The sequence below is a fragment of the Rhinatrema bivittatum genome, unplaced genomic scaffold, assembly GCF_901001135.1.
Source record: "Rhinatrema bivittatum unplaced genomic scaffold, aRhiBiv1.1, whole genome shotgun sequence".
Classification (NCBI taxonomy): Eukaryota; Metazoa; Chordata; class Amphibia; order Gymnophiona; family Rhinatrematidae; genus Rhinatrema; species Rhinatrema bivittatum.
In genome coordinates, this window is record NW_021820891.1 from 105292 (window position 1) to 119028 (window position 13737).

The 13737-nt window shown below is 41.3% G+C and overlaps 1 protein-coding gene across 1 annotated transcript in view; it reads left to right on the forward strand.

The window, feature by feature from the left end:
* Nucleotides 1–12988, forward strand: part of LOC115082265 (inactive N-acetylated-alpha-linked acidic dipeptidase-like protein 2) — a 100601-nt gene extending 87613 nt beyond the window's left edge. The window contains exon 4 of the mRNA XM_029586510.1: nucleotides 11909–12988. Within this exon, the coding sequence (XP_029442370.1) occupies nucleotides 11909–12107 (199 nt within the window). The 3' untranslated portion in view covers nucleotides 12108–12988. The remainder of the gene's footprint in view (nucleotides 1–11908) is intronic.
* The last annotated feature ends 749 nt before the right edge of the window (nucleotides 12989–13737 follow it).

Sequence of the window (13737 nt, forward strand, 5' to 3'; positions counted from 1 at the left end):
ACGGTGGAGACGCCGTGGCAGGCAGCAGGGCAGGCCCAGGGGGCTGAAGAAGGCATCGCGCGGGCCGGGCCGGCCCCGAGGTGAGTGGAGGGACCGGGGCACGGCCCGGTCCCGTAACACGTACCAAATGAGCTTAATCTGACTCTTTGACTTTCTCTGACACTCCAATAATTCTAAGATTGTTTCTTCTTCCTTTATTTTCTTGATCATCAATGCACTCTGCTAAGGATGCATTTTCTTTCTTTAAAACTGCTACTTCAGACTCAAGTTTGTCTGTCGTTGTTTCCCGCGTCATTACTCTGTGCTCGATCCCATCCATCCGATTCCGTTGAGAGACAAGGCTATCTTTGACTCATCAATCAGATTGTAATTTATTGTTTATCTGCAAGAACTGCAGATCCATTCTTGGTAATTTATTTTAAGAGATCCGCTTTCATTTCTTGCATTGCCATTTCCAGCTCCACTGCCATTTTGGGCTCCACAATTCAGCTTTTTTCCCTCAGTATTCTCAGAGGTTTTGTGGTCATAACGAGAGGGAGCCAGCTCTCACGTGTCTTCAAGGGCGTTCCAATTAAAATAGTGTCAGAGCGATAACCATGGTGGATGGCACCAACTATAGCTGTAACACGTGTCTGGCCAGAGCTCATCTAATTAGTGATGTCCCATCTCCAGAGCTGCACCGGAAGTCTCCATTTATTATTTTAAAGAGTAGATGCATACATTTCAGAGGAAAGGTTACCTGCACAAATACAGGTGCAGATCCGCAGACATTACAATTCTGCGCAGAATTTGAAAGCAGTCCTTTAACCCCCCCCCCCCCCAATGTTAGTGAGTACATGCAAATAGTTTAGCATACTCCGATGAAAATGAGGGAGCATAATATGCGAATGAGCCTTTTCTGGGCTCATGGTTAATAGTGGGGTATTCTGTCCAATGCTCACTATTTACCCAGTAAAGCTAAAACATTAATACCTGTCTCTGACCTGGTGTTAACATTTTAGCAGCCATGCTGTTGTAAAATCTCCCAATGCTAACCAGCCTGGAGTGAAAGGGTCAGTTAGCAGAAAGAATTTTGTAGTTTACTTAAAGATCATGCTGACCCCTTTCCCCTTCTCATCTCCTGTAAATCCAAAGATCCACATTCAAAGTCTCAGCTCCTCATAGAACAACTCCATGCTTACCCCTTCCTTATTCCAGGAATCCAGTTCTCTCCTCCCAAGAATCGAAGATCTTGATTTATAGTGAAGTGCTGCTAGTGGAATCATTCTCAATTTGGCAGCCATGATGGCAGGAGACCTCTGCAAGTTCTCCTGCCATGGAATAATGAATTAAGGATCATTCCAGAGGTGTGGGTGGAGTTCTTTCATAAAACTAATAGGGGACTTCTGAAATTTTGTGAGAGAGAGGGATTAGGAAAGGGAATAACCCTGGGGAGTATGGGAGGGGGCTTCTGCATTCTTGCAAGGGGTGGAGAAATTGGAAGAAGGGATAGACCTGAAGAGGATTTCTTGGATAATTCTGCATTTTGGATCTGCAGGAGGGCAGGTGAGATTTGTACAATCCTAATCGAGGAGAGATGAAATCCCCTTTCTAACTAGCCCTTTCACTTTGGACTAAGAACATAAGAAATTGCCATGCTGGGTCAGACCAAGGGTCCATCAAGCCCAGCATCCTGTTTCATACAGAGGCCAAAACCAGGCCACAAGAACCTGGCAATTACCCAAACACTAAGAAGATCCCATGCTACTGATGCAATTAATAGCAGTGGCTATTCCCTAAGTAAACTTGATTAATAGCCGTTAATGGACTTCTCCACCAAGAACTTATCCAAACCTTTTTTGAACCCAGCTACACTAACTGCACTAACCACATCCTCTGGCAGCAAATTCCAGAGCTTTATTGTGCATTGAGTGAAAAAGAATTGTCACATTTCTTAAATGTGCTACTTGCTAACTTCATGGAATGCCCCCTAGTCCTTCTATTATTTGAAAATGTAAATAACCGATTCACTTCTATTTGTTCAAGACCTCTCATGATTTTAAAGACCTCTATCATATCCCCCGTCAGCCGTCTCTTTTCCAAGCTGAACAGCCCTAACCTCTTCAGCCATTCCTCATAGGGAAGCTGTTCCATCCCCTTTATCATTTTGGTTGCCCTTCTCTGTACCTTCTCCATCACAACTATATATTTTTTGAGATGCGGCGACCAGAATTGTACACAGTATTCAAGGTGCGGTTTCACCATGGAGCGATATAGAGGCATTATGACATTTTCCATTTTATTAACCATTCCCTTCCTAATAATTCCTAACATTCTGTTTGCTTTTTTGAATGCTGCAGCTCACTGAGCCGACGATTTTAAAGTATTGTCCACTATGATGCCTAGATCTTTTTCCTGGGTGGTAGCTCCTAATATGGAACCTAACATCGTGTAACTACAGCAAGGGTTATTTTTCCCTATATGCAACACCTTGCACTTGTCCACATTTAATTTCATCTGCCATTTGTAATGTATCACAATCCACTTGTGTTTTAACTACTCTGAATAATTTTGTATCATCCACAAATTTGATGACCTCACTCATCGTATTCCTTTCCAGATCATTTATATATATATATATATATATTGAAAAGCACCGATCCAAGTACAGATCCCTGAGGCACTCCACTGCCCACTCCCTTCCACTGAGAAAATTGACCATTTAATCCTACTCTCTGTTTCCTGTCTTTTAACCAGTTTGTAATCCACCAAAGGACATTGCCTCCTATCCCATGACATTTTAATTTTCTTAGAAGCCTCTCATGAGGGACTTTGTCAAACACCTTCTGAAAATCCAAATACACTACATCTACCTGTTCACCTTTATCCACATGTTTATTAACCCCTTCAAAAAAATGAAGCAGATTTGTGAGGCAAGACTTCCCTTGGGTAAATCCATGTTGACTGTGTTCCATTAAACCATGTCTTTCTATATGTTCTACGATTTTGATCTTGAGAATAGTTTCCACTATTTTTCCAAGCACTGAAGTCAGGCTCACTGGTCTATAGTTGCCCAAATCACCCCTGGAGCCTTTTTTAAATATTGGGGTTATATTGGCCACCCTCCAGTCTTCAGGTACAATGGATGATTTTAATGATAGGTTACAAATTTTAACTAATAGATCAGAAATTGTATTTTTGAGTTTCTTCAGTACCCTAGGATGCATACCATCCAGTCCAGGTGATTTGATACTCTTTTGGCCTGGTTTTGGCCTCTGTTGGAAACAGGATGCTGGGCTTGATGGACCCTTGGTCTGACCCAGCATGGCAATTTCTTATGTGCTTATGTTCTTAGTTTGTCAAACTGGCCTACTACATCTTCCATGTTCACAGTGATTTTGTTCAGTTCGTCTGACTCATCATCCCTGAAAACATCTCTGGAGCTGGTATCTCCCCAACATCCTCATTCTTTATTTATTTATTTATTTTTAAACCTTTTCTATGCCGTTGTTAAGATGGATACCGTCACAATGGTTTACAGTAAGGCACATAAAAGTAATGATGCTAAAATCTATCAGTTTACACAGGTGCTATAAGGTTCAGTAACATAGTTTGTAATCAATATTAATTGGTAAATGTGATAAATCATGTCCAAATCTCTCTCTTTAGTAAACAGGAAGCAAAGAATTTATTTAGTCTTTCTACAATGGCCTTATCTTCACTAAGAGACCCTTTAACCCCTCAGTCATCTAATGGTCCAACCGATTCCCTCACAGGTTTCTTGCTTCGGATATATTTAAAAAAGTTTTATTATGAGTTTTTGCCTCTATGGCCAATTTCATTTCAAATTCTCTCTTTGCCTGTCTTATCAATGTTTTACACTTAATTTGACAATGCTTATGTTTTATCCTATTTTCTTCAGATGGATCCTTCTTCCAATTTTTGAAGGAGTTTTTTTGGCTAAAATAGCCACTTTTAACCATGACGGTAATTGTTTTGCCTTCCTTCCACCTTTCTTAATGTGTGGAATACATATGGACTGCGCCTCTAGGATTGGATTTTTAAACAATGTCCATGCCTGTTGAACACTTTTAACCTTTGCAGCTGCACCTTTCAGGTTTTTTCTATTTTCCTCATTTTATCAAAGTTTCCCTTTTGAAAGTTTAGTGTTAGAGCTGCAGATTTACTTATTGTCCCCCTTCCAGTTATTAGTTTAAATTTGATCATGTTATGATCACTGTTGCCAAGTGGCCCAACCACCATTACCTCGCTCACCAAATCCTGCATACCACTAAGAATTAAATCTAAAATAGCTCCCTCTCTTGTTGGTTCCTGAACCAATTGCTCCATGAAGCAGTCATTTATTACATCCAGGAACTTTATGTCTCTAGCAAGTCCTAATGTTACATTTACCCAGTCAATATTGGGGTAATTGAAATCTCCCAGTATTATTGCACTGCCAAATTGGTTAGCTTCCCTGATTTCTCTTAGCATTTCATCATCTGTCTGACCATTTTGTCCAGGTGGACGGTAATATACTATCTCTATACTCTTACCCAACACACATGGGATTTCTACCCATTTAAATTCTACTGAGCATTTAGTCTCTTGTATGATCTTTATCCTGTTGGACTCTATAACTTCCTGGACATAAAGTGCCATACCCCACCAAGTTGATCCTCCCTATCATTGCGATATAATTTGTACCCTGATATAGCACTGTCCCATTGGTTATCCTCCTTCCACCAAGTCTCTGTGATGCCAATTATGTCAATCTCATCATTTGCTGCTATACACTAACTCTCCCATCTTACTACTTAGACTTCTGGCATTGGCATACAGACATTTCAAAGTGTGTTTTTTGTTTGTTTTAACAACCTGCTTTTCAGTTGTTAGGGATAATTCGGAAATCATTAGCTTCGGTGATTTTTTACATATAGGCACATGGACAATGTTTGCTTTTAATGGAGCTCTCTGTTGGGATGCCCTAACTCTCCTGTTTCAATAGTATCCTTCAAGGATACATTTCTCCGAACCATGCACTGCTGAGTGACTGTCGGCTTTCCCCCTTGTTCTAGTTTAAAAACTGCTCTATCTGTTTTTTGAAAGTTAGTGCCAGCAGCTTGGTTCCACTCTGGTTAAGGTAGAGCCCATCCTTTCGGAAAAGTCTTCCTTTTCCCAAAAGGTTTCCCCAGTTCCTTACAAAGCTGAATTCCTCTTCCCTGCACCATCGCCTCATCCACGCATTGATTCTCTGGAGCTCTGCCTGCCTCTGGGGACCTGCACGTGGAACAGGAAGCATTTCAGAGAATGCCACCTTGGAGGTTCTGGATTTCAGCTTCCTACCTAAAATCCTAAATTTGGCTTCCAGAATCTCTCTCCCACATTTTCCTATGTCGTTGGTGCCCACATGTACCACGACAGCCGGCTCCTCCCCAGCACTGTCTATAATCCTATCTAGGTGACACGTGAGGTCTGCCACCTTCGCACCAGGCAGGCAAGTTACCAGGCGGTCCTCACATCCACCAGCCACCCTGCTATCTACATTTCTAATAATCGAATCACCAACTATGATGGCCGGCCTAACACTTCCCTCCTGGGCAGTAGCCCTGGGAGACTTGTCCTCAGTGTGAGTGGACAATTCATCACCTGGAGAGCAGGTCCTTCCTACAGGATCACTTCCTGCTACACCAGGGTGATGTTCTCCTACTGGGAGACCTTTCTGATCCAAGGCAGCACTGGGGCTGCCAGACTGGATTTGGGACTTGGCTACTATGTGCCTGAAGGTCTCATCAATGTACCTCTCTGTCTGCCTCAGCTCCTCCAAGTCTGCTACTCTAGCCTCCAGAGATCAGACTCGTTCCCTGAGAGCCAGGAGCTCTTTGCATCGAGTGCATACATACAATCTCTCACTGGTGGGTAAAAAATCATACATGTGACACTCAATGAAAAAGACTGGAAAGCCCCCCTCTTGCTGCATGGAGGATTTCACAGCAACTAGCATGGACATTCACTTTATTTGTTAACATCCACAGAACATACTATTGATGGTATGTTTAGTGTATCCTCAGTAAAATGTATTGCATAGCATGTTAACTGACATTTTAATGTTCATGTAAATATTTTCCTGAACTGCATGTTGAAACATAAGCATATGTTTTATTGCATAGGCCTCATTAGGACCTAAATATATATATCCCCTAGAGGATGTGTGAGAGGAAGAATATGATAGAGACAATAAAATACCTGAAAGTGATAAATAATGCACAAGAGGCAAGCATTTTTCAGTAGATAGGAAGTTAATAAAATAAGGTGAGGTGCATTGCTTTAACTTAATTGTCTCTCAATACCTAAAGCAGTGGAAACATAACACAACTTTTATACATCTATATTAATTTTTTCCTTCTGAATTCAAGGTATTGTATGAAAAAATAATGGCATATTGTAAAGTTGACAGGAAGTGTGTATAATTGGTTGAAATGCATATGATTTCCTTCACAAAATGGTCAACTTTTGATCTGGGCATTTGTAATGATCACCCAAAACTATTATAATATGTCTTAGTCTGAATTCCTACCCCTAGGAATAAACCATTAGCTAACCCATGATGACAAACCCTTACGCATTATGGATACTGCATTCATCCCATAGATTAATTATATAGTCATGCAGAATTTGTATTCCCATAGACACAGGAAGACTAATTTTAAAGGCATTTTATGCATACATGTCATCTTGTAAAACTGTCTGTCTGATATGTGTCTGAAAAATACACAAGTACACTTTGTATGAACATATTTTTCCCAGCATATCGGAGAGGCTAAAAGACAGGAAACAGAGAGTAGGATTAAATGGACAATTTTCTCAGTGGAAGGGAGTAGGCAGTGGAGTGCCTCGGGGATCTGTATTCGGATCCATATTTTTCAATATATTTATAAATAATCTGGAAAGAAATACGACGAGTGAGGTAATCAAATTTGCAGATGATACAAATTGTTCAGAGTAGTTAAATAACAAGCAGATTGTGATAAATTGCAGGAAGACCTTGTGAGACTGGAAAATTGGGCATCCAAATGGCAGATGAAATTTAATGTGGATAAGTGCAAGGTGATGCAGAGCAGGAAAAATAACCCAGCTATAGTTACAGAATGTTAGGTTCCATATTAGGAGCTACCACCCAAGAAAGAGATCTAGGCGTCATAGTGGATAACACATTGAAATCATCAGTTCAGTGTGCTCAGCAGTCAAAAAAGCAAACAGAATGTTGGGAATTGTTAGAAAGAGAATGGTGAATAAAACAGAAAATGTTATAATGCCTCTGTATCGCTCCATGGTGAGACCCCACCTTGAATACTGTGTACAATTCTGGTCGCCGCATCTCAAAAAAGATATAGTTGTGATAGAGAAGGTACAGAGAAGGGCGACCAAAATGATAAAGGGAATGGAACAGCTCCCCTATGAGGAAAGTAAAGTGGTTAGGACTTTTCAGCTTGGAGAAGAAATGGCTGAGGGGGGGATATGATAAAGGTGTTTAAAATCATGAGAGGTCTAGAACAGGTAAATGTGAATCGGTATTTTACTCTTTCAGATAATAGAAATACTAGGCAGCACTCCATGAAGTTAGCATGTGGCACGTTTAAAACTAATTGGCGAAAGTTCTTTTTCACTCAACGCACAATTAAACTCCAGAATTTGTTGCCACAGGATGTGGTTAGTGCAGTTAGTATAGCTGGGTTTAAAAAAGGATTGGATAAGTTCTTGGCGGAGAAGTCCGTTACTTGCTATTAATTAAGTTGACTTAGAAAATAGCCACTGCTATTACTAGCAACGGTAACATGAAATAGACTTAGTTTTTGGGTACTTGCCAGGTTCTAATGGCTTGGATTGGCCACTGTTGGAAACAGGATGCTGGGCTTGATGGACCCTTGGTCTGACCCAGTATGGCATGTTCTTATGTTCTTATATAATTAACCCTGATTTTATTGATTCACAAATTTTATTCTTGTTGCTGGTCATTCACAAACTATCAAGAGTTATTAATTTTATAAACTGTGGGCCTGATTTTAAAAATATATACATGCTTTAAACTGGGTTTCACATGTGTAAATGCTGTTTACCCATGTAAGTGCCACAATATATGCCATTGAATTGTCCATAGGATATTCACATGTAAGCGAACTTTATGCATGTAAATGACTTTTTAATATTGCTATGATAGTATGTTACAAGTCTACCTCCTTTTAAATCTCTCTCTCCCACATACATGCTCTCTCTTCCACACACATACACACATGCTCTCTGTCTCCCACATATACACACATGCTGTCTTCCATACACCTGCTCTCTTTCTTCCTCACACATACACACATGTTATCTCTCTCACTCTCCCACACTCTTGCTCTTTCTATCATGCTCCACTGAAGCAGCAGGCAGAAGCAGTCTCCTTCTTCAGCTCCCATGGCCAAGGGGCAACTTCCAACCACAGGGGCCAACCTATTTCTGACTTTGGGCTCCTTCTGGCAGGGCAGGGCGCACACCTCCTCCTCCTCCAAAGCAGCATGGCCCTGCCAACATCAGTAGTGTGGTCAGAGGGGCTTTAGTAAATAGAAATTCCACAGCCTGTTTCTGACACACAGACTCTGATTCATGCCCCTTCTTTCTCACACTTTTACACACATACAGGCTCTGTTTCACACACATAACCTCTCTCTTCCTCACAAGCTTCTGGCTCTCATGCATACACAGGTGTGCAGGCTCTCTGGCTCTCATACACATGCACACACAGACCCAGGCTCTCTGGTTCTCATACACACATCCTCAGTAGTCTTGCTTATCAGCCCCCAGCAGATTTGTTCCCTAGTCATTGCTCCCCTCCTAGACACCCACTCCCCAGCACTCTTGCTCCCAATCCCCCTCTCCCCAGCAGTCTTGCTCCCCTTCACCCCAGCACTCTTGGCTCCAATCCCCTTTCCCCTCGCAGTTTACTAAATAACACCCATGTATTCATGGCTATGGAAAAGTGTGTTCCCAACCACTCTGAGCCACAAATGTGAATGCAGAGAATCCTACTGGATTTCTACTAAGAAGACCATACCATTAGGGTAGGTAGAGAGAAAGCATTCCAAGTGGATTATAATTACCCCTTATGTGCTGCTTTTTTGGTTGCTTCTTACTTCTATGTAAAAGAAACATCTAGCCAGGGTGTGCATTTTTAGTTAGACTTCTAAGTAGGCAGGAAGTTGCTGTTCCGGCTTCTGTATTTTTCTTTCTTTTTTGAGAGAGGACCTTTTGGGCCTTAAGGATTAAGGCCTGCAGATGGAAAAGTTAGAAGGGGTAACATTCCCAATTTCAAGCAATATTATTTCCTTCTGGTTTTGTGTTGGGTTTTTTTTTTGTTGTTGTTGAAGGAAGTTTTTGTCCACCCTTCCTTCCTTTTCCTTTGGATTTTGAAGACTGGTTTTATTTTTACCAATCAAATAAAGTCCTCTTGGTCAAGGGAATATAGTTGCCATCTTCTAGAGAGGAGTTTTTCAGAGGAGTCTCTCATCCAGAGACATCTAGCGACTTTTCAAAAGTTGTGTAAAGGAATGGATCTTCATTTCTTCCTGGAAGGAGGATAGAATAGGAAGAAAGGAAAATTGTGACAGCCACCTAGTGTTAACCATTAAAATATCAGGATATCCTGGGAGGAAGTTGGATAAGAAATAAGAAGCTTATTCTTTATATCTAAATCAAGATATAAGAAATAGGACTTTGAATTATACCAGTTGAAGTAACGTGTCCATCCATTTGGGAGGAAGCTTCAAAATTGCCAAAGAACAGTCTGAGGTCAAGGCAGGCAACAAGCAAGCAGAATCCAGTGGGCAGTGCGAGGTCAAGACAGGCAGTGAGCAGAACAGAATCCAGTGGGCGATCCGAGATCCAGATGGGCGAGAGACAGACCAGAAGGGATCCAAGGGGGAACAACAGACAAGAGGCAGGGGCCCAGGAACCAAAACACAGGCAGGAAGACTGGACAAGATGCAGGAGCAGGAGGAGAGAAACCAAGAAATGCGGGCAAAATACACTGAGGCAGAACCAACTCAGACAACCTGTTACCAAGGCAAGGAATGCCAATGCTTATGTTTTTTCTTATTTTCTTCAAATGGATCCTTCTTCCTGTTTTTGAAGGATGTTTTTTTGGTAAAAATTCTCTTTCACTTCACCTTTGAACCAAGCCAGCAGGTGTTGTCCTTCCTTCCACCTGTCTTAATGCATGGAATATATCTAGACTGCACTTCTAAGATGGTTCAATTAACTGCCTTATAGCAAAATGGCACCTTCTGCTGAGCAGGATGCACCAAACTTAATTTACTTTGGAACATCCCCATCAGATGCCTTCATTTGAAGAAGAAAAGAAAAGGTCAGGTCCAGGCTCCGGCCTCAGTGCCTGGACCTGACCTTGCGTTGAGCACCCTGTGTCATATCCAAGAATCCTGGCCTGGTCTCTGATCCAGGCCATGGTTTTTGGCCTATGCCCAGGTGTCGGTACCCAGCCTCTGGGCTGTACTTCAGTGTCAAGCCTGATCCTGGACCAAGGCCAAAGCATCAGGATCTAGTCTCCAAAACAGGCCTCAGCATTGGCCATAGACCTGAGCCTGGGCCTGGGCTCTGGTCTAGAGAGGCCCACATGTCAAGATTCAGCCTCCAGACCATGCCCAGGCATCGGGCCTTGGCCTGGGCCTAGGCCCAGGCTTTGACCCAGACTCAGGCCCAGGAGTCATTAAACGGTCGAGGCCTCTAAGCTTTGGCCTTGCATAGAGCATAGGTAAAGGTTGTGGCAATATACCGTGGCCTAGGTCAATGCAAGGTGAGGTTTTGGCCTGTTCCTAGGCCCTGCCAGCTATCCCCACCAGACTGGGTAAGTAAGGGCTAGGAGGGATCCTGGCCCTAGCATTTTTCTGGATGAGAATGATGGGTGGTGAGGATGGGAGGCTTTGGGAGGCCCCATTTCCTTTTTCTTTTCTTTTTTTTTTTTTTTTTTTGGGGGGGGGGTTATGTTGATTAATTTTTTTTAAATGAAACATATTAAACATTAAACAAAACAAAATTTGTAGGGAATAACCTCTGAAAATTAAACAAAAAATGAAACAAATTGTTTACCCCATACCCCCTATTAGAGAATATTTTCCCCCTGACAGAAAAATTCTGGAAAGTAGGGGACTTATAGGAAGTCTAAGCATAGTAAGCCCTTGGAAGTGAAGTTGGCCTTGGATTCCTCAGTGAGGACCTCAGCCCAAGGGTTACATTAAAAAGGCAGCTATTGCTGATTATACCTCTCTCAACCCCCCCAGCAGGGTTAAAGCACTCCCCCAATATATTTCTGCCAATGGCCCCCCTCCCCTTCAACATACCCCTGTTGCCTCCCACTGAATCATCAGAAAAATATTCCCCTTCCCCTTATGATATACCCACCCACTCGCCCAGACCCCACCCCTTACCATAAGGATCCTCCAGATCCTTAATGGGGTAGAAACAATTCTCTGTCACTCCCGTCCCACTGGTGCCATAATTAAAAATGGTGCTGTCTGACCTGAGGCTCTCCTTTGCTGCCAACAAGAAACAGCACACAAACCTTTAGCCACATAACTTCCTCATGACTGAATATGAGCCCTCATTCTCTTCATAAAATGGACATTTTGATATGAAGGCAAGTTGCTTGCAAGTTATTGTGGTAAACTTTACATTAGCATTACTGTTATTATACTAGCATCTTCAACAATCTTTGAAATAGAACAACTTTAGGTGTGGCCTGGTCGGCAGAAAATTTGTCAGAATAACCAAAATAACCCCTTAATGGTTTCCTGATTAAAAACAATTTACTACTACTTGTTCTGCATCCAGTTGCTAAATCGCAGAGTATTTAAATCTCTCTATTTTTTTTTTTCAGAAACATTCTGTACAGGCTAGATGAAAAGACAGCCCAGTTTTCAATACTGCTAGAAGTGCTGGAGCACTGGAAGCTACATCAGTCAAAGGAGACCCGTCAAGCAGCCTTGTCAAAGGTGCTGAACAGCATCAATTCCGCTCAGGTTTACTTCAAAGCAGGGTTTGATGTGTTTGAGAATGCCTTAGACAGAAAGAACTAAGAAAACTTTCAGCATTTTAACAGACTCGTTTACCATTCAGTAAGCAAAATTGTCAGACCAGAATTTCTCTGAGGTCTTTTTTTTTTTTTTAATTGGTGCCTTATACAATGACATTTAAGGAGACACTGTCAGGGTTGGTATTTGAAACATCTTTGAAAGATAAATGTTGTTATTCCAATGTTATTTGTTACCATCTATTTAGATGTACCTGACATTATAGTAGTCATTTGGCTGATCTTTTTAATAGTTCAGTTCAAGTGGGAAAGATGCCACCATACTGCACAATAACGAATATTTGTTTTCAATCACAAGGCAGCAACAAAAAAAAAAAAAGGAAGCAAATTGAGACAACAAAGACTCAGCAATTGCATCATAGGATCTGATTCAATTTGAAGCACCTATTCTAGGGTTACCATCTCTTTCCAATTTTTCAGGATATTTTGATCCATGTCTTCCATTTCATGTATGGAGTTGCAGTCCTGGATTTTCTTACAAAAATCAGTGCTAAAAATCCATGCAGGGAATAGGTTAAAACATGGGCAAGTTTGGCCAGTCAAAAAATGTGGAACTAGTCGGTATCTGTAGCCAATTCGATGCTTCAATTTGCATATGCATATCTTAGCTGATGCACCACAATTGTTTAAACAAATGGTGAATTTCAAATTACTTTATCAGTCCTAACAGTTACTTTGAATGTCTACATTTGTCAGCGTGGAACATCTCAAGATATTTATGAAAGAATATCAGCTGTATTTGATATATTAATTCTCTTTTAAACTGAAGACAGAAATGAACAATATTTGCACCAAGAGATTATTTAGACATTGGAAAAAATCAGGAAATGTAATATTTCTTTTGATGGAATTGAAACCAAAATTTTGTAAATACATGTGAATTTTAATATTTATCTTAAAGAATTCAAATATTTTAAAGATTTTAAGATTTTTAAACTAAAGTATATATATTTTCAAAGCTAATACTTTTTAAATGAAGGGCTTTTTTTAAGTACAGTCAATGTATCCATACATTGATCACTGGTCAACTGACCTTTTAGGTAGCTTAGCATGAGAGAAACACAAAGGGACCGTAAACATAAATGGAAGAAGAAGAGGTCACATCAAGTAACTTAATTTAATATTTGATTTACTGTATATTCCGCCTTTCGTGATTGGACTGCCACTTCAAAGTAGATTACAATAAAGTTACAGTTAGAGCGGTTTACAATGGAGATAAAGATAAAGGCAGATTACAATGGAGATACTGTTGACTAAGGGGTTGACAGGTTCTATGTATAGGTTCTGGAAGCTAGTCATGATCCAGTTGTTAATATGCCACAACCCAGTATGCGGTTGTAAGCCTAAGGCCTGGATTCATTAATGCCGCAAGGCATAGTGAATCCCGGTGGTAACGGGGGGCAAAGCGGGGGGCAGTCCTGTGCTAGCCAGCAGTGATCGCACTTCCGCGGTGCGATCGCTGGCAGCATCATGCCAAATAACTACACCATAAAAGTTGTAGTTATTCGGCGCGAAATAGGCAACGATAAGGAAGCTCACCATTTCACTGTCTGCGCTGTGCTCGCAGAGTCAGCCCCAGTGCCGCCTCAACTCCTCCTCTTCCGGGGCCAACTCCA